The 20,095-nt window shown below is 34.4% G+C and overlaps 1 protein-coding gene across 1 annotated transcript; it reads right to left on the bottom strand.

Moving 5' to 3' along the window:
- Nucleotides 1–7,317: 7,317 nt before the first annotated feature.
- LOC125823421 (3beta-hydroxysteroid-dehydrogenase/decarboxylase) lies at nucleotides 7,318–19,058 on the bottom strand. The gene is made up of 12 exons (XM_049502806.1): nucleotides 18,684–19,058; nucleotides 15,841–15,930; nucleotides 15,612–15,745; nucleotides 15,298–15,468; nucleotides 14,733–14,849; nucleotides 14,572–14,651; nucleotides 13,432–13,627; nucleotides 12,864–12,978; nucleotides 10,998–11,172; nucleotides 8,419–8,575; nucleotides 7,787–7,853; nucleotides 7,318–7,699 (listed from the first exon to the last, which is right to left on the bottom strand). Exons 1-12 carry the CDS (start codon nucleotides 18,922–18,924, stop codon nucleotides 7,509–7,511), a joined length of 1,734 nt encoding a protein of 577 aa, XP_049358763.1. The 5' UTR covers nucleotides 18,925–19,058; the 3' UTR covers nucleotides 7,318–7,508.
- Between the last annotated feature and the right edge of the window lie 1,037 nt (nucleotides 19,059–20,095).

Genomic DNA, 20,095 nt, shown 5'->3' on the forward strand with positions numbered 1-20,095 from the left:
AAACTGAAAGCAGGTATATATCAATACAATACATCAAACAACTAACAAGCATCAACAAACTTACAAACTAGGCCAGGATAGCCATAATGCAGTTGTACACCCCCACACACTAGTCTACAAGCCTCTAAGAGTAGTAAAGATTGGCAGGACAAGGCCCCAGCCTACCCATAAAAATATATACAACAAAAGCTAACAAACCTCCCAACTCTGGCAGCTCCGGAGGAAAAGGGCTAGCCAACCAGATAGAAGTCAATCCTGTTGCTGAGGAGGTCTACTGGGTCGTCTGTCGGGTCCTGCATACATGAATGCAGCGCCTCCAGGCAATGGGGCGTCAGTACAAAATAATGTACAGAGTATGAAAGGCTATAGACTAAATGAGCAAGTATCATAATATACCAAAAGCAATCAGGTAAGGAAATCAAATTTAGATAAGCATGCTAACCCACTACTGAATCTAAAAAATACAATAATGATCAAACAGCAACCTAACCAAGCCCCCATAAGCTCGGTAGGTACAAATAACATACCACCTACCTAGGCCCCCATAAGCCCAGAAGGTGCCAAAATCTACATAACCCTATTGGTAGCCCCTTGTCTTTGTAAGAAGTCAGATAGCCCTTTTTGGCAACGATATATCCCCGTAGGCAGCGCATATCCCTCTTAGGCAACATCATAGCTTTGTGGGCTACATGTAGCCCTCTTTTGCGTCACATAGCCCTGTAGGCAACACATAGCCCTCTTTGACGTCAAAATAGCCCCGTAGGTAACATATAACACTCTTTGGCATTAATATATCCCTGTGGGCAACACATAGCCCTCTTAGGCAATAATATAGTCCTATTAGACAACATCATAGCCCCCATAGGCAGTTCATAGCTCAACAGCTAACCACAATAACCTTAAGGGCGACAACAAACAATTGAATAAGCTAAAGGTGAGCAATTTAGCTATAAACAATATATATATATATATATATATATATAGTTTCCAAGTCGTTCTTTAACAGATTATGAGTCCCTATAATGAGGGTTTATAACCACTCAATCAGCCAACCATTCACAATTACATCTACAAGATCACCAATATTAACTACCCTACTATATTACTCCTAAGCTCTAAGGAAACATGCCGAACGAAGGGAATAGCTTTAACATACCTTTTCCTTTATAATTTATGCTGAAAATACCTCTGTCCGCACCACTGCAACACTAAAAAAAAGGTAAAATTAATCAGTAATTAAGGACAAGAATTACTACGACAATCGATACGGATTCCTATCGTAAATACTATCCAAGACCTAAGGTATCGATAAACTAATAAAAGATGGTTCCTACCTTTCCTTACACGCCCAGAACACTTAAATAAAATCAAACCACTGAAAAAACTTTGCTGCCACAACCTCCACAGAGCTACACCGATCAATTCACCATGAAAACTATACCAAAACGATGAGCTCGTGAAGTAGGACAATTTTCGATAAGGAGCCAAGAAGAGATCATGAACACACAAGGATGATTTGAGGAGAATTTATCTTATTTTCGTGGGTTTCTTACGATTTGAATGAAGAAAAATGAAGAAGATGCTATCTTTAAAGCTTCCACCGACTTAGGGGATCCACCTCATGTGCCTGCTTGCGCAGTCTTGCGAAAACACGAATATCTCTCTATTCTGAAGTCGTATGAACAAACTGTTTGATGCATTCGAAACTACACTCGTAGACCTTTGATTTAATGGGTCGTGGACCCCATAACTCTTTATATATTGGGAGAAAACTTCCGAGACATTTGACCCAAATTTCAGAGAAATCGTTAAAAAGGAACTTACGATAACTTTCACCAACTTTTATTTTGCGACTTACCTTACTTCAAAACTTGAGATACAACCCTTGAACACTTAAAATATGACAGACCACATCATTCTTAATGTATTACTCAGCCTCTTTGTCTTTCCACGAAGGTACGAGTTAATTTAGACGTTTCGAAAAGTCGGGGTGTCACACTTCCCTTTCAGAACAATGTTCAAAGCCACACAATCTAGTTCAAACAAGTAAACACAATTAGATTCTAGAAATAACAACACCCTTAACATACACTTTGAAAATGGGTCAATTCAACTCAAAAATCCAAATCCAAAAAATAAGGTTTGAATCCAAAAAACTTTACTTGAAAACATTACCCAATGCTTTTGGAACTCATTGGTGAAAATTATTTTGAAAAAGTGGCTTAAAATCTGTTCACAATCACCATTTTACTTTAGAACTCAAGTTCTTGAAAAACTTTTTCATTTGTCAATGAAAATTCCAAGCTTTGATTTTAAAATCCTTTAATGATGAAAGGGAATTGAAGTTCTAAGGTCACAAATGCTAACTCAAATGATTTAGCATAGGAGATCTCTTTAATATCTCCTCCAAGGGTTTTTCAAAACTCAAAATGAGGAAAATGGGGTAAAACCCTAAAATTGCAAGTCAAAACCCTCTCTGATATCACAGAAGCAGACCCATGTTCTCTTACGTAACCATCGCATTTGCGAACCGCCTAGTGATTGTCCATCGCTTTTGCGAGCCGACCTTCGCTGAAGTGAAGGTCGTGAAAGCGAGGGTCAGCCCACCTTGCTAACATGATCTTTGTGAAAGTGAAGATCCCATCGCAAAAGCAAAGGCATCAGACACCAGCAACACACTGCCAATAACAAAATCATCGAATGAACTCTCGGGATTCGTTTGAAATTTCGTACACATAAATCATACATGCAACTTGACTATACTCAATGTTCCAGACACAATGAAACCATCGAAACACAAATCTCAGGTCTTCTTGACCCGAGACCCGTGTAAGTCACAAGGAACTAATCATAATATCTAAAAAGGTTAAATCAAGTTCGGGACCTCTAAAAACTCCATCAAGACCTCTTCTAGGCCTAAAATCATCCCCCAAATTCAACAGAACTGTTGAAAATTCAATACGAGCATCCAAACCCTGAATGTTGACCAAAGTCAATCCAAAGGCTAAAATCTCAACAAATTTCCAACTTAGGACCTCAAATCCTCAAAAAGACTCCAAATTTGAAACCAACAACTCTCTTAGACCGATTTCCACATTTCGAGACAGATGGAATCGACAGAATTCCATTCTGACTCTCGAATCTCCAAAAGATACCAAAAATCACTCTTTAACAACTTTTGCCTTTCAAATTCAAAAACTCTCAGAATTCACAACTTTTTACTCAAAGCTCGAAACCAATTTCAAAATCCAATCAAAAATGACTCGGGATTGATATCAGGAGAGCTAAAACGACAATATTGTGAAAATTTCTCAAAATGACCATTCGAGTCATTACATTGTCATTACTATCATTTGTAAAATAAACATTAATTATAGCATGAACGAACAATCTTTCACATTACATTCCCAAGCCATTAATTATCACATGTGTGGTAAAACACTAATCAAAGTTCTGTCACTAATAGTTATTTTATCCCTACAAAAAATCACAACCCCTAACCTCAATCATCGAATTTTCTTTCTTCTATACTTGTATGTAGATCGGTAGACTCATCACAAGTCATTGTTATTCTGCCAAGTTAGTGCTGGTTCGAGCCAAAATTTTCAGAAAAATGCAGCCATTTATTTGGTTGAAATTTTAGGACCTTTTTGTTGTAGTATGTACAATATGTAATTGACATTTATTTTTTTGACAATACATATTTTAATGATAAAATTTATTCATATTAAAAATAGAGATCATTTAAAAAATATGTTTGTTGTTACCCCTTCTAAATTTGTCTCTTACCTTTGATAATTTCATTAAAGGTTTTACATATATTTAAATCGACATATTCATACCACGAGAGACTATATTATCTTAATTAGTTTCACATATTTCTTGTTTGATAGCAAATGCACCTTCCATTTTATGATTTTTTTTTTATGAATAAAATGTAAATGATAAAATTAATATTGTTTATTTCAACATTTTCTATTTTATAACTCAACTTTTTAAACATATAAAAAAAAATTGTAATAATAATAAGGGACACTGGAAAGCTCCTTCCTATAAAGTTGTGTTACCACTTTGCCCCTTTACTAAATCAAAATTTAATTAAATGTCTATTTTAATTACATAATTGAAGTCCAATAGCTCCACTTTTGTTAATTAGTAACTTAAGAATTAGTAACTGAATCATAAAACAAGGCTTACATATCAAAATCTTTACTGCTTTAACAAACAAAAAAAAACACTAAATCTTTACTGCCAATTATATTGTTTTGCCTCTTCAAATCTACCAATTATATTGTTTTGCCTCTTCAAATCTAAATCAGTTGCAACTTACAAGATAATCATTATCTATAAAAGAAACATATAATATCTCATACAATGTATTACCTCTCATAATATGATCTTTTGCACTATTTAATATTTGTCTACCACTTAATAGAAATACCTTTGTACCTCAAAAAAATAAGGGATTGTAATATTTATTGTTTATATTAAATGAAATGCCAAAAAATTAAACGTAAGTTGATTAATTTTATTAAGTTATCACTATTACTTAAAGAAGTTGTATATCATAAGTCATCTTCGTACATGCTCCTCTAAATTTTCATTTCTCCCTTACACTTTTTACGCTTTATCAATTATCAATCAATCATGTGAATATAATTCTTTATATTTTTCATAATTATTATTTTTTTTGGAAAATTTTGCAAAGAAAAAACATTTCGAATAAGGTCATTTTATTATTAAGACCATATTTTTTTCATTTTCTCAGTTTATACTTAGGACTCGAGAGCTAATTTTATGGATACTTTTATTTATCATTTTTCTAAAATAAATAGCCTCATGGAATTAAGGAACATTATAATTTAGAGGTATAGTCAAAATAATTTAAGACATATTACTCTACTAGTCAAAATAATTCCATTTAACCTTTTAATTCATTGCAGTCCTCACCCACAGCATGTAGGAGCACATTTAATGTTGATTCAACCTATTTTGGAGATACATGTAGGGTGACAATTTCAACCCATATAAATGAAATAAATCCATTTTTTCATATTAAATTAAATGGATCACTCATATTTTTTTAAATGGGTAAATATGAAATCTATTTAAGCTCATACAAATATGGACAGAATGAATAAACATGAAAATCCATATATACCTATATATCACTCACTTATCGTAAAAATCTCTAATGCACTATTTGTTTTTTAAAATAAAAAAAATAAAATAGGAGGGTCTAAGGATGGCTGGGGGGAAGTGTCCGGGGTGGAGGTGGGGGTAGGGTTGGCAATTATTGTTAAATTTTCAGTCTTATTTTACTTTCATATTTTTATCATTATATTTGGATTTAGGCTAACTTGTTTGATAGGATAAGACGAGTGTCATCACGTCTATTTTTAGATCGTGATAATTTTCCATCCAACTAAACCTCAACAATACATGTCTATGTCTCAGTAGACCAATTCTGCACTCCCCTTTAATATTACATTGTTTAGAAATTTTAGTACGTGCCTCCTCCAGTTTAGGCCATTCATATGAGAACTTCTCGATAATAGCATACTGAAGGTTTTCAACCTTGTTCATCATTGGTACTTCTTCTGTCCATATGACGCTAGGTATTCTATTTACATAAACAAATCTCGCTCGTCTTCCTCTCATTTCGCTCGCCACTCTCATATCTCGCTCCGATATTTGGTATCTCAAATATATGTAAATCACACCAAATACATGTATATAGTGTGTGTATATAATGTGATTCGTATATGAAATACATAGACAAATCTTGCCCTCCTCCCTCCCCTCTGCTCGTCACTATCATATCTCGCTCTACTATTTGGTATCTCATATTCATGTACATAGAGTAACTCACATGTATCTGAAATACATAGACAAATATTGCCTGCCTCTCTCCCACCCCGTTCACGACTCTAATATCGTGCTCTTGTATCTGCTACCCCAGATACATGCAAATCACATTAAATACATGTATAGGTATATCAAATGTGCTTCACAAGTATCTCGTATGCATAAAGAAGTTTCTCTTGCCTCCCTCCCGTCTCACTCATCATTCTCATATCTCGCTCGCGCATCTGGTATCTCACAGATACATATGAATCATATCAAATACATGTATATAGTGTGTATTTAGTATGATTCACATGTATCTAACTTAAATCTAATATGGAATTATTAAATTGTAAAATAAAATACAGTCATTTCAAATTATAAAGAGAATTAGTACATATGGTAAAAACATTTGTAGTTTCCCCTTTTTAAGACCTTCTGCTTTTAAAGTAAAAGAGATTATACATGACCTATATAATCCAAATCTAAACAACCCATCTTAGCACAAGAACGTATGAAGAGTGGAAACATAAACCTAATATGCAGGAATTCACAAGCCTTTAAAAAACCATGGCACTATCACTAAAAAATACAAAAAAATTAACTTAAATCAATGACAATGTAGGAAGAAATAGGAAAAGAAAGAAGAAGACTTGGAGAGGGTAAGGTCAAGGAACATGGGGAATTCCAAAAAGATTTGGGGGGAGGGGGATGGAGGTAAGGGCCTGGGAGATGGAGAAGAAGAAGTTTTTAAAAGTTGTTTTTTTTTATTGTTATTTAATCTTCTTTTTCTGAATGTAAAATATTTAATCAACGATCGAAGATGGGTTTTAAAATCCATATTTTGATCAAGTTCAAGTGTTCAACAAGGATCAGGATTACAATCCAAGATAAGTACATGAATCTCCCAAAGTCATTCCGATTTTATTAAAGTGTATGATTATATATATTTTAATAGAAAGGTATCAGAAAAGTTGTATTTCATTGTAAGCTAACAAAATCATTGGACCCCTACATACGAGTTTTGGTCAATCGACATTTTGATATTGAAAATTTCCACTTATGAAGTAATATTGATAAATAGAAGATATATGCCACTTGACAGCAAATAGCCTGCCGGAACAGATGGGAGGAAGGAAACAAACAATAATAGTAACAGTAGGGGTTAAAAATAAAATAAGCAGAAAGGGAATTTGAAAGATGCACCCTTCTACAAGATGGGTTACTTCTCTAAAAGGATATCATATTTTTCTTCAGGTATAACATTAAAAGGACATTGAAATAATCACACAACAGTAAGAAAGTGGCAAGCATAATTTGTATCCAAGCAGAGCATTTATCCACTATTTTGTCATCATTTAGGATCTATCTCAGCCAGAAGGAACAAAGCCTATCCTCACAGAGGCGGGGGGAAGTCTTATTTCTTTTCTTTTAAACTTCCCAATTTTTTTTTTTTGTAGCCCTAGTGTTGTATGGGAGGAATGAGGTGGTGGGGGACTTGAGTTTCTCAATAGGATACAGATCAACCGACCCTTTACATATTGGGTAAACAAACTACTTGTACAAGAGGTCACACAATCTAAATAAGGAAACTGAGCCAGGAAGATGTACACCACTCTTACTCTGTATGTTGTTACGAGTGAGTAAAGCATTAGCACACCTCATTGCTTGATATTCAATCTAGAAGATTGGATTTCTGAATCAGAATGGAGCAATGCCGGAGGCAAGGGTAACCTCCTCATCAGCAGGGTAAAGGCAACTTTTGATATGCTGAATATTACATTTGCTGTACTATCAATTTCATCCTCATACTGCTCATAAATGAGGAATGAAGTGAATGCCAGTGCTAGCGCTGCAGTGGTTTTGAGTCATGTAAACAAACTACCAGATATGGACTTCAATGCAACCATTAAGCATAAAAATGTAGCGTAACACATACCTATACCAAGTGCAAAAGTCAAGCAATCCGAAATAACCAACTTCAAAACATATAGGGGTATTGCAGCCTGCAGAAAATAAGAAAACTTTTAGAGGTGCAACACAACCTAAACAGTAGATTCAAGGACAGACTACAAACACTATTTGCAGTCTGACCCAATTGATAGCCATTTTAACATGTCCATTCTAATTAATCATCAAATAGATGAGGTCTAATGTATCTCACAATCAGTTTCTTTTCCCAAGGTCAAATGTCTCACTCTTCTTGATACTTCATCTGCTAAATCTATTGTCTACGATTAGTTTCTTTTGGCACACATCCAAAAGCTTAAATTCGTTTGTTTTACCCAACTCTCAGTTCTAATTACTTACACGAAGTGCAATATAACTTCTAGGAATGATCAATGCCGCCCATTTGTTTGACGTTATTCGAGTTTTTGAAAAAAAAAATTGTTTGGCCTTTTTGAAGATTGGAGAGGAGAACTCAGACACTAGATCTGGAGTATTTGAAAAACCATGTGGAAATCATCCAAAAACACTATTAAGGCTAAGCAAACTCAATTTATGGAGAACACTTGCTCAATTTAAAATTAGTAAAACGGAAGTACGAACATGAATTCATTTAGTACACACCTTCAGAAATATATGCCAATCCTCTCCTTGGGCAAGTAACCTTGCTAAATGACTCACTCTGTTCCACATATATGCTACGTTGTAAAAGCAATTTCTCATATCCACTTCAGAGATCTCAAAGAAGGACCATGATATTCTGGGAACTGAAATCCCATATCTGCAGCAAAGACGTCATTATTGGAGGAATACAAGCATCCCATGCATAAAATAACTACTGAAACCTTTTATCAAAACAATATAAAAAATTCTGAAACCTAAAAACAGGGAACTGGAAGCCGGTAAGTTCATTATGATATAATGCTGTGAATCATCAAAAGCTCCTAATTGGGAATAGATTATTTAAACAATTCATAGGCAATTTTTAAAATAGAGGAAAACAAAGAACGGGCCTATATCCCCATGAAATTCCACATAATATTTTGAGATTTTTACACTCTACATTACTTGGCTAAGCTTACCCTATTTAGCCCATTTTCAGATCATAGCCTATTTAATCCATTACTTATATAATTTAAAATAATTGGGGAAAAAACAATAATTTCTGAATTTGTGATCATGATTTTCATTTTTTGATGCTTAGAAACTGATTGATAGTGAAATTCATGTTTATTATCACAGATTAAAACATTGTTGGGTGAAAGAGTTGAAACTTAGGAACCCGCCATCATTGGGGTTTTCAAAAGCTTGAAAACCCATTGTGAATTTTGTGATTTGTTGAAATTTTTGGCAAATTGATGACTGAGGCTCATTGCGGATGTTATTTGGAAGTTGTGGTTAGAACTTTAAGCTATTCAATGAAGATTTAACACAGTTAGGATGGAGTTTTGTGGTTGAAGTTCATAGGAGATGAAACCCAGTTTTTGTAGAAGTTTGTATAATCTTATATAACAATGTAAAAGTGTGTATAAACCTATGTTGTGGGGACTATTCATTTAGCCGCCACACTCCTGTCGACATGACGTTTGGTAATAGTAAGTGTGGGATTCGTACGGGGAGCGGTCAACTGAGATTGAGTACTATGACCACAATCCATGACAAAAATAGAGGAAAAATGGAAAATGGAAATCGAGTTGTAGCCGTTGCCTGTTAGTGCCTACAACTTGAGAAATTCTCAAAATGAAAGATTGAATTGTTGGCTTCACCTCACAACCTTTTAGGCTATCTTTATAGATTTTTTAAGAATTTTGAACTATTTAAAGCCAAATCCCTTGACCCATATCCGTACCCCCGAATCTTAAAATTTAGATTATGAAGGATTCAACCTCTAGATCCACACCTAGATTGGTTACTTGCACTGAAATCCGAGCATCATAGGTATAAACACCTCTTGTACACTATTATACACTTCTATACAAGATTGCTACATTATTTTAAGGTAAATGCATATTATTGTATAATATTGTATAATGTTGTACACCAGATGTATAAACATTGTTGCTAAAAAAAAGTTGGCTATGTGGGTGGAAACTGAAAATGTGGCTACATGGGTGTAATTTGTGGTGCTGGGCTGTATATTTTTAAAATTTTCTCAAATATTTTCCTTTTTCTATAATGATGGGTGTCCTGATTTGCACATATTATTCAGTTGAGCTGACACAACAGAGTTAGGAAGACTTAAAAATAGGGATGGCAATGGGGCGGGTGGAAGCTTAACCCGCAAAATTTTAATCCGCCCCGCCCTACCCCGCTTAACATTTTTTTCTATTCTTAACCCGCCTCACTTATGTTATATCAATTTTTTTTCTTTTCTTTATTATGTTATTTGCTAAAACAGTACACAAATTTAACTTTTTATTATATGTTTTTAACAGTGAAGATCTAGTTTAATTATTTTCTTAGTTGTTGTTTTGTTAAAACACACCAATTAAACAGTTTCTACACCTCATATATCATAAATAAATTCTATTTTGTTTACAAATCATTTCAATTAAAATTTCCTGAACTAAATTTGAGTACTTCTTTGAAAACCATAGAGAAAGAGTGAAGATGGTAATAGACTAACAGTTAAGAGCCGAGAGATTAAGAAAAGTGAGAAAAATATTTCAACCCGCTTCGCCCTGCTTAATTTCTTAAAAAAATTACTCCAACCCGCCCCGCAACTGCCCCGCTTAAGGTTAGACTTAGACCTGCCTTGCCCCGCAACCGCCCCACCCCATTGCCATCCCTACTTAAAAAGGGAAGATGTTGGACCTACAGGTAAAAGTAATGTTAAAGGATTTGTAGTGTTCTGATTCACCCTTACAACAGGATGAAGTAGCATCAATCAGTTCTTTTCACCTTTTATTTTACTTCATGTGGGAGGTGTTCAGGGAAGCACTCACTTCAGTTGCATATATATCTAACATGTCACATATACTATTCTATTTTATAACTTCAATGCATTAAGGTTCATATTAGGGATCGCATGACACGTCCTAAGAATATGATTTATATCCAGTTGTCGCATAAAAAAAAATAATATACCAAAAAATTTCATCTCCTTGATGAAGATATGATAGGACTTGTCTGTCCAAACATTTCTTTTAGGACAGCTTTCTATTCAAAACATTTAAAGACAGTATATTCAGTGGCTTACTTACATTGTTGGTGGAAGAATGCTGTATCCCCAGAGAGCAACAGCAATCATCAGTAGAAGCTGGGAAAGAGATGAAAGAAAACTCCTCCCGGCCAGGAAGAACCAGTAATGGATGAAAACCAGCAAAAGGAAACAAGTAAATGTTCTCTGCTCATCTCTCCACAATAAAATTTCTGCAACTGCACTAACATTATATATTGTTATTTAGAGGTAACCAAGATGGTACAATGAAGAACTGTGATTTCAATAATCAATTTGGCAGATGCAGAACAAAAGCGAGAAGTAGAATCAGACTGGCATAAGAAAACTTTAACCACAACCCCTCATCCCACAAAAAGAAAAAGCTGCAACTGTACAATAGTAACAATATTAATACTTAGGGGTCGTTTGGTGTGATGGATAAGATATATTAATCCTGAGATAACTTTTTAGTGGCCCTTAATTCATTGTTTGGTTGCAAAGGTAGGGATAACTAATCCCAGGATTAACAATTAGTCCTGGGATAAGTTATCCCTCACTAGGGGTGGTATAGTAATCCAATGGGATAAAGTGTGTAAATTAACAAAAATACCCCCCCTTAAACTCTCTTTTATACACCACTTTTACATTCATACATATTAACATAATTTTTAACAACATAATAACATTCACAACCTTAGTTATTCGATGTTTTTATGATAAATATATTTTTCTATTAAAAATTTACATTTTAAAAATACAATTTTTATTTATGAATATATTATAAGTTGAATTTATTTGTGTAATTATTATGTTTATTTATATTTTGATTTCTCTTAAAATGTTCACTCCACTACTAAATTACATATTTTTCATTAAATAGTTTATTACTCACTTAAAAATTATATTTTATCTATAATTAAAATGTAGATAACTTTAATAATAAATTTTCTTTTACTTTAATAAACTTAAAATGAAAGTTTTATTTTTAAGCTAAATAAGATGAAAGTTTTATTTTTAAACTAAATAAGATGAAAGTTTTATTTTTAAGCTAAATAAGATCAAAATCTTATTTTTAAGCTAAATAAGATGAACATTTTATTTTTAAGCTAGATAAGATGAAAGTTTAATTTTTAAGTTAAATAAGATGAACGTTTAAATTTTAAACATACGGCACAATCATGGAAATGCACACACAAAAATATTTAAGCTAAATAAGATGGAAATTTTATTTTTAAGAATAAATAACTAAAGCTTGCAAAGAAAATGCAAAAAACAAAAACTAAATAAGGTGAGGGTATTTTTGTAAACAAACAACTTATTCTCAAAAATTATACAATGAATATTAGTTTGAATATGACAAACCAAACAAGCAATAAAAACTAATCCCAACGTAACTTATCCTAGCATAACTTATCTCAATATAACTTATCCCAGCATAATTAATCCCAATATAACTAGTATTCAAACCAAACGACCCCTTAGTCTATTAGAATCTATGGGTATACAAAATTTTCTCCTAAATTTGATGTCGCTCTATATTTGGGTTGCCAAGGAAGTTTCTGTGATGTGCTTAAAACCAATTCTAAGATGCAAACTCAAATTCAGTCTCAGAAGCACACCAGAATTGGGTCAAAACACCAAATTCGAGCATGACTATTGTGGTCAAAACACCAAACTCGAGCATGCCTATTGTGGTCAAACACAATACTTTCTCCTGAGAGAAGTTCTGGAAAATGGGCGTTAGAGAAAACTGTGGCAAGTCAGTTCTCTCTACCAGTTCATGAAAAAAATGTAGCTTTTAGGTGAAGAAAAATGCCTAGAGGGTTTATTTTTGTATTTCCACTAAATCAAATAAACTAGAAAACCACACTTCTGCAAGGCAAGAAATTTCACAAAGTAACATACCAACCTTTTCCACCTCCTAGAAGTTTATGCACTTTTGACTCCTCATCGGTGTCGCTATAGCTTGAGAAAGATGACTCTCTGGTTAAATGAGAGGACTTGGCCGTTAGCGCAACTCCTTCCTGTATCAGAGTTTCACGTCTGTAATAAGCAGGTGAGTCATGTCCAAAAAAAAAAATAGTATAAGCCCTATAGCACATTCAAAAGCAACCCAAATCTCAACCATATTTTCAGCACAGATCAACAAATTTAGGCTACTTACAACAAAATCTGCATACTTATCAACGAACTAGGGCAACTTAAAGAAAAGTAAAGCTTCTTAGAAAAGCAAAGAAGAGATTTGGAAGTGAACACAAATATTGGTTTCTTACTAATTTATTTTCTTGGAAGTGACATTTACATATTTGGAGAAGTATTACAAAATTACAAATTTTCATAGTTAAGATTAAAATTCTTTTATTTGAAAATATTGTAATCAAAGAGAATAATTTAAGTCCCAACAGAACAATATGAGACAGAGAGCAGTTGTTTAGTCACTGTTTACAGCTAATGATAAAAATAAGGATCAAACATACTTCAAGGGAAACAACTGGAGAATATCCAATGTATTTCTGAGCTGCCGAGCAATTAAATCTCCTATGGCACAATGCTAATTCAATAATATCAAAAACTGGCACATTCTCAGTACTCCAGTTGCTCATCCTTGAACTGATCCATTTTATGATCAAAGTAATATATTGGGTAACCATAGCAGGAATCTTGATAATCGACCTGCAATCAGAAAGCACCGAATGTTTCAGGAAGCCACATCACAAAATCCATAATGGAAGGGAAGGAGCAAAGCTACAAAATCAACAAAAGAAAGAAAGATGTAAGTCAAGAATTAAGACAATACACTATGACCAGCCAAGAAAGTCACCAAATAGACAACTTAAGAGTAACATTTATTCAAGTATCAACAGTATATGCAATAGCTAGTGGTGAAGACAGCGACATATGTAAAGAGGGGAAGTAGTACAAGAAAAAGGGAGAAGAATGACGTGTAACAAGAAGTAATGGATGAAAAGAGAATTACTTGGAACAATACTGACTAATTTGGGCAAAAAAGCTCGGTGATTTCTTTCCATTTGCCTAAAAGCCCAACATTGGTGGGCAGGCCTTTATCGGATATTCAGATTCACTGGGAAGATGCAGGTACTTGAAGCAATAGTCAAGGTGCACTCAAGTAGACACCACCGGTGTCACAGAGAGAGAGATAGAGAAGATTTTGACTAATTACACCTCTTCATCAAAGACAAATGAAGAGACAGAATAAAATAAGATAATCAAAGAGAATTCTCTAGCCAAATAAATTGTACAAGAAGACTCTTTGTCATTCCATCTTTACTCACATAAATACCATTGCAAATTCTGAATTACGGACTGGAGATGAAGATAACGACCAAGTTAGAGTTTGATAGCCTTCACAAACCATAAAATCAGAAAGATAACAACAAAGAAAATTTGTTAGCACTTGACAAACTTGTTTAGCTAGGATGTTAGTCATGATGGGAGGTAGAGTTTTGCAACAAGCAGGAACCACAGTACAGTCAATAGTCATGACTGCTATTCACCTAATCGACACATATTTTTAAAAAATCATAAATAGACCTCCTGTCGATGGGAGCATCATCAATAAATATAGACGTAAGAGAATAGTATGCCAGCTACCTTACCTTTGATATCCCAATCTCTGAAATACAAGAGATACAAAATCCTTGAACTTCATCGGCTTGAGATTAGTGATGAAAAAGGCCTACAATGCATGGCATCACACTGTAAATATATTAACCACATCAAAAGGAAACATCGAATAGAGATAGCTAAAAATCCGTACCTTGCCACATACATGGCTCCCCCTAGAACTTAGAGCTTTTTCTGCACATATATGCGCATAGGCAACATTCTCCACATAGGTGAAGTCAGTCATATTGTCACCAAGTCCTATAATAAACTGAAATGAGAATGTCTATTACTTATTCAAAAAGTATGTATACAAAGACTAAACACAGTTAAAAAATGCTAGATCAGAATATTACACCTCCATAATGACTAAAATTGTGACGTGAGAGGAGTCTATGATCTTTTTCCTCTTTTATTCGACGTACATCCCAAGGTGGTTCCTGACACAAAACATGCTGCAAATTCTAATTTCTACACCAATTCCTATTTGCCTACTTCCACAAGGAAAACGAAGGATACTGGTAACAAAGAGCAGAGAAAGAGAAGTTCCATAAAGATTTGAAGCATCTAACGAGTTTAGTAAGAATTTTGTTGGATGCTGATGCTACAACAAAGAACTTAGGTCTAGTCCATCACATCTACACAGGCTTAGCAAAAAGAAGGAACATAATTGATTGGTTTTAACCAACAGAAAAGCAAATAAAAAGAAGGCTTCCAACCTTGCCCCAGCCAGATTTTGCAACACCGACCAGCAAAGAAGAGAGATAATTGTCTCCAGGTCCAAAAACATAGCTGGGACGAAGTGCACAAGTAAGAAGGCCATCAGCATCATTTGCAACTAAAACTAGAGCCTCTGCTTGAGCCTTAAGATCAGTTACCATGTTCACAAACTGCATTGAGAAAGCATCAAAGTGAAAAGAAGAAACTGAGGAAAACAAGAAAATAATGACCTAATGACAAATGTAGAAGAGGGTTGACAGGAATATAGTCTAGTAATTTCCAAATTCAGTTAAACAAGCTCTGAGAAACTTACTTTACTGGAATATGGTAAGGACTCATCCCCACCATGTATATCCTGCCAGCTGTTCAAAACTACATCAGCAGAACTGTTGTATAATAGCCTTTTGACTTTACACTCTTGACAGGCAGAAATGATATTCTTGGCACCTGAAAGACATAATATTCATTCTCAATCAGGACGCCAAAAATTTAAATAGCAAAAATGTGCAATTCACTTAAGTGACTGCGGCATGAAAAATTACCTTGAACAATAATTGTGTAGCTAATATAGAAATCATGAGTGTATGAATCCCTAGCATCCATGTAAAATACAACTGATGCACCATCAATAGCTGCAGGGGAGAATATGATGCAGTAAAACTCAGTCCAACTTTACTTGAGTGGGATAACACAGTTTTCCAGGAAGGTACAGAAAAAAGTAAGAAACTCTAGAAACTGCTTAAACTACAAAAAGCCAAGTTAGATATATTATATATAAACAAAGAATGTCAAACAAGCAATCAAACGACATAAACTGATTGACTAGATCACAGGCCTACTGCATTTCTTAATTGTCAAGAAAAGTACTACTGCATTTCTTAATTGTCGAAAAAAGTACTACAGCATTTCTTTAGGGTGAAAGCACAGAAAGTGGAAGGAATAGCTGGAGGCGGACTAGAAGGGGCTGGTAGTACCTTTCCCTTGTTTGTAGGCAGAAAATAAGTTTAAGAATATTCGTTCCCTCAGAATTCTTTTAACCCTCTCCAAGTATGCAGAATGGACGAAATAAATATCTTTTAATCCCTTGCAGTTGAATCAAAAGAAAGTTAAAAGAGAATAAACACTTCCTACAGGGAAGCAAATTAATAGGGAAATAGGTCAGTGAGTGCCCATCATTACTTCCCCATTCAGAAAACCTCCCAAAACCAAAGATAGAATTAGTTGGATGTCCTTGCAAAGAACTAAGCAAAAAGTAATCATCCATTACAGAATACTGTTGAACATTGTGGCATATCTCAGAATATTGTACTTCCAATCATTCATCATACAAATTAGGGAGTACTTCGCTATTATTAATAAGCCATGACCACCTTTTAAATCTTCATAATGGTGTTTATGTGATGTGTATGCCTGGAATGATGATGTAGGAGTATAAGCCCGGTAACTGAGGACACAATTACTACTTTCATGAAAGGAAAAGTTTCATGGTTTTGTTTTAAAATAAGCGAGCATACAACAATGCAATGTAAAACACTTGGGGTGCTAGGAAAGAGGAAGGAATTTCATAGGAAGTACCTGCTCAAAAGTATCATTGGACATCTTATGGAAATAAGCATACATGTTAGCACACTAAGAGAAACATTTTATCATACATTCCCTTATTGCTTTAGATTCAAATACAAACTGCTACATGAAATATATTCGTTCTTCCAAGTTGAAAGGAAAATAATTTCATTAGCCTTAATTTTCTCTTTCAACAAATCAGGAGGATATTCAGCTTCTGAGTGCTCATCTTCTATCATAAAACCTCTTCCTTCATTTATTCACACAAGATACATGCATCTTGATAAAGTGATGAGTGGTCAAGTAGGGATTTTTTACTTTTTGAAAAAGGAGAGTGGTCGAGTAGGTTGTCATTGATCACACATTTGGGCTTGAGATTTGGTATCAGGAATCAGATTTGAGATAGACCACTTTCATGATAATGTTAGCCAGTGCATGCATGTGAATCTGTTGTTTATTTCCACAAATAATTTGATGTTTCTCTCGTTACTTCCTATTCCATCTTTTGTTCTATTTAAGTGAGCATTCAGTTAGGAGCAAAAGCAAATCCTGTTCAATAAGATTCTTATACATGCAGAAAATAGTTATTTTTTCTTTGGACCATTCTTATACATGCAGAAAATAGTTATTTTTTCTTTGGATCATTCTCAATTTGTGCATATCATCCTTGCGTAGGGTCCATGCTAACCTTCACTATAGTGTTTTGAGTTTTAACCCTATCTATGAGAAGAGAGGTTTCTGCAAATTGCCAAACTCAAGAAATTGTAAGGGAGTAGAACTACAATATTTTGAAGCCATATCCTTCAAATAGAGTTCAAATTATGTTCAATAAAAGAAGCTAACATATATGGTGACCAACACTTAACAGGCCCTAAAACTTGAGTCCACTAAAACAGAATCCATAATTATTTTTTTTGAACTTGGTAACTTAAACAGAATCCATAATTTTCCAACTTAAAGAGTAGTCACGTGCTTTTATTTTTGTTTTCTTTTTTATTTTGTGAGTTAGTCAATACATAATTCATTGAATTCACACCACCTAAAGGTTTGGCCTAGTGGTCGATGAATTGCGTTGAGAACAATGAGGTCTCAAGTTCAAAACTTGGTGGAGGCAAACACAAGGTGATTTCTTCCTGTCCAAGCCTTGGTGGGAGGTAAAAGGTACCCCGTTAGATTACTCAAGGTGCGCACAAGCTGGTCCAAACATCACGGTTATCAAAAAAAAATCATTGAATCACACTAAGATTGTTTCAAACATGATCAACTGGAAATTTTCCTTTACACCATCAAATATATGAACTAGAAGTGACTTGTTAACAATATTTATATATGGCTCATCATTTTGCTAGACCAATCTCCTATTCCTCCCATTCCAAGTAGATCAGAAAAGACAAAGTATTGTGGCCTCACAAAGCATGTTGTTCAGCTTGTCAATACCCTGACTTCTTTTGGTGTTGATCGTTTGTGCCACCATCAATATCATCCACATTACCTCCAACAAAGACAGTGCAAGGTTCCAAATTGTCGTCAACTTGCAATGAACAACATATGGTATGTATCCTTTCCCACTTTATACATAAATAACAACAATTGACAGGACACTTGAAAAATGATGCATCAACTGTATTACAAGGATTCATCAACAACCTACCACAACTCTCATTCGTTTATCTTTTAGGCAACACATTGAGTAGACTAACAAACAAGTAGTACTTCCACTATACACATTGCAGAGATATTGTCGTGCTAACAAATATTACACTCTACAAATATACTTATGTAGAAAATTTGTGCATTCCGTAAAAGATGTAAGAAGTGGTACCTGTAATAATATTGGATTTATGACGAACATCGACATGGAGATATGAAGCGCGTCCAGAAGAAAGGGCATGGGAAAGGAGGGACTCGGAGGGTTCAAGTTGAATAGTGGGGAAAGAATCGGCGATTCGTACGATCCAATTGCCGAGTCGAAGAAGCCTATCGACAAGCGGTTTGCCGATGAATCCTCGACCACCGAACACAACGCACGTCTCAAACTCCTTACCTTCCTCCACAATCGCCATTGTTTTCTCCTCCTTTCCCTTTTCAACAAAGGGATCGACTTCTTTTAGAGAGAGAGAGAGAGGGAGAGGGGAAAGGGTTTTATTGAAATGGTATTGGTAGGGAATCGTTTTTTTAGAAAGAGAAAAAATAACGAGTTTGAGGATAGGGGCCTTATTGAAGACTAGTTGAAGTAGAAATGACGGGGTCTAATGCACGCACTCGATTCAAGCTCATAGATGCATACCTAAAATACATATATACCAAATTATGATATTAGCAATATACGTATAGGCTATTAATGCATGGATAATATAAGACTCAAAAAAGTTAGATATCGATTGTACATAGCCTTGTAATTTAGCAATAACTTATTTTATTATAATATTGTAATTTCAAGCAAGTGTTTTCAATAATCAAAGAGATTACGATTATGATTAGACATGACACGACTTAATTTTATCGAATATATGACTTAAGTTAAAAAGGAGTGGAGGTCGCGTATAAGGGTAGGAGGTTAGTAGGGGTAGAATGTTGTCTTGTTTTGCGAAGGTTGGCGTAATACTAGTCATATCCTTGTACTTTTTGTCGAATGTTATTTATTGTGTTTCGATTAGCACACTATTTGATAATGTTAATGTTTCTTTCTTGTAGACTTTATACTACTTTTCTTATTCACTGTCATGTTTTCTTCATTATTTTCTTCTTGTTGTACTTGGGTTTGATGCACTTGACCCGGAGTCTTTCAAAAACAATCTCTACCTCCACGAGGTAATGGTAAAGTCGGAGTCAGGAATTTCTGGCTCATTATATTACAGATGTCTAAACACACATTCTTGTATATGTGGTATTTTTTTTCCGACGAAGGGTGTCCAATTGAACACCCCGACATATATGTGCCTATGGCCCTGCCCTCCTCAAACCCTAATTACTATATATATTAATATTATGTGTGAAAATAAATATTCAACAAAATGACATTACTTGATAAAATATACCTATTGGCGTGAACATATTCATGACTCAAGACCTCTTCTAGTGTAAAACAAATGAGTCAAGGATACAAGTTACTTATATGTACAAAAATTAAATATTTATTTCTTCTTCTATAAATATTGGCATTGCTTTCTAAAAATTATGTGTACATCATTGATTTTATTGGTATGTTGTTGATGTTGTTCCTTGATTAAAATA

This window comes from Solanum verrucosum, unplaced genomic scaffold (assembly GCF_900185275.1).
Source record: "Solanum verrucosum unplaced genomic scaffold, falcon-dt-bn FXZP01000012.1, whole genome shotgun sequence".
In the NCBI taxonomy this organism is placed as follows: domain Eukaryota; kingdom Viridiplantae; phylum Streptophyta; class Magnoliopsida; order Solanales; family Solanaceae; genus Solanum; species Solanum verrucosum.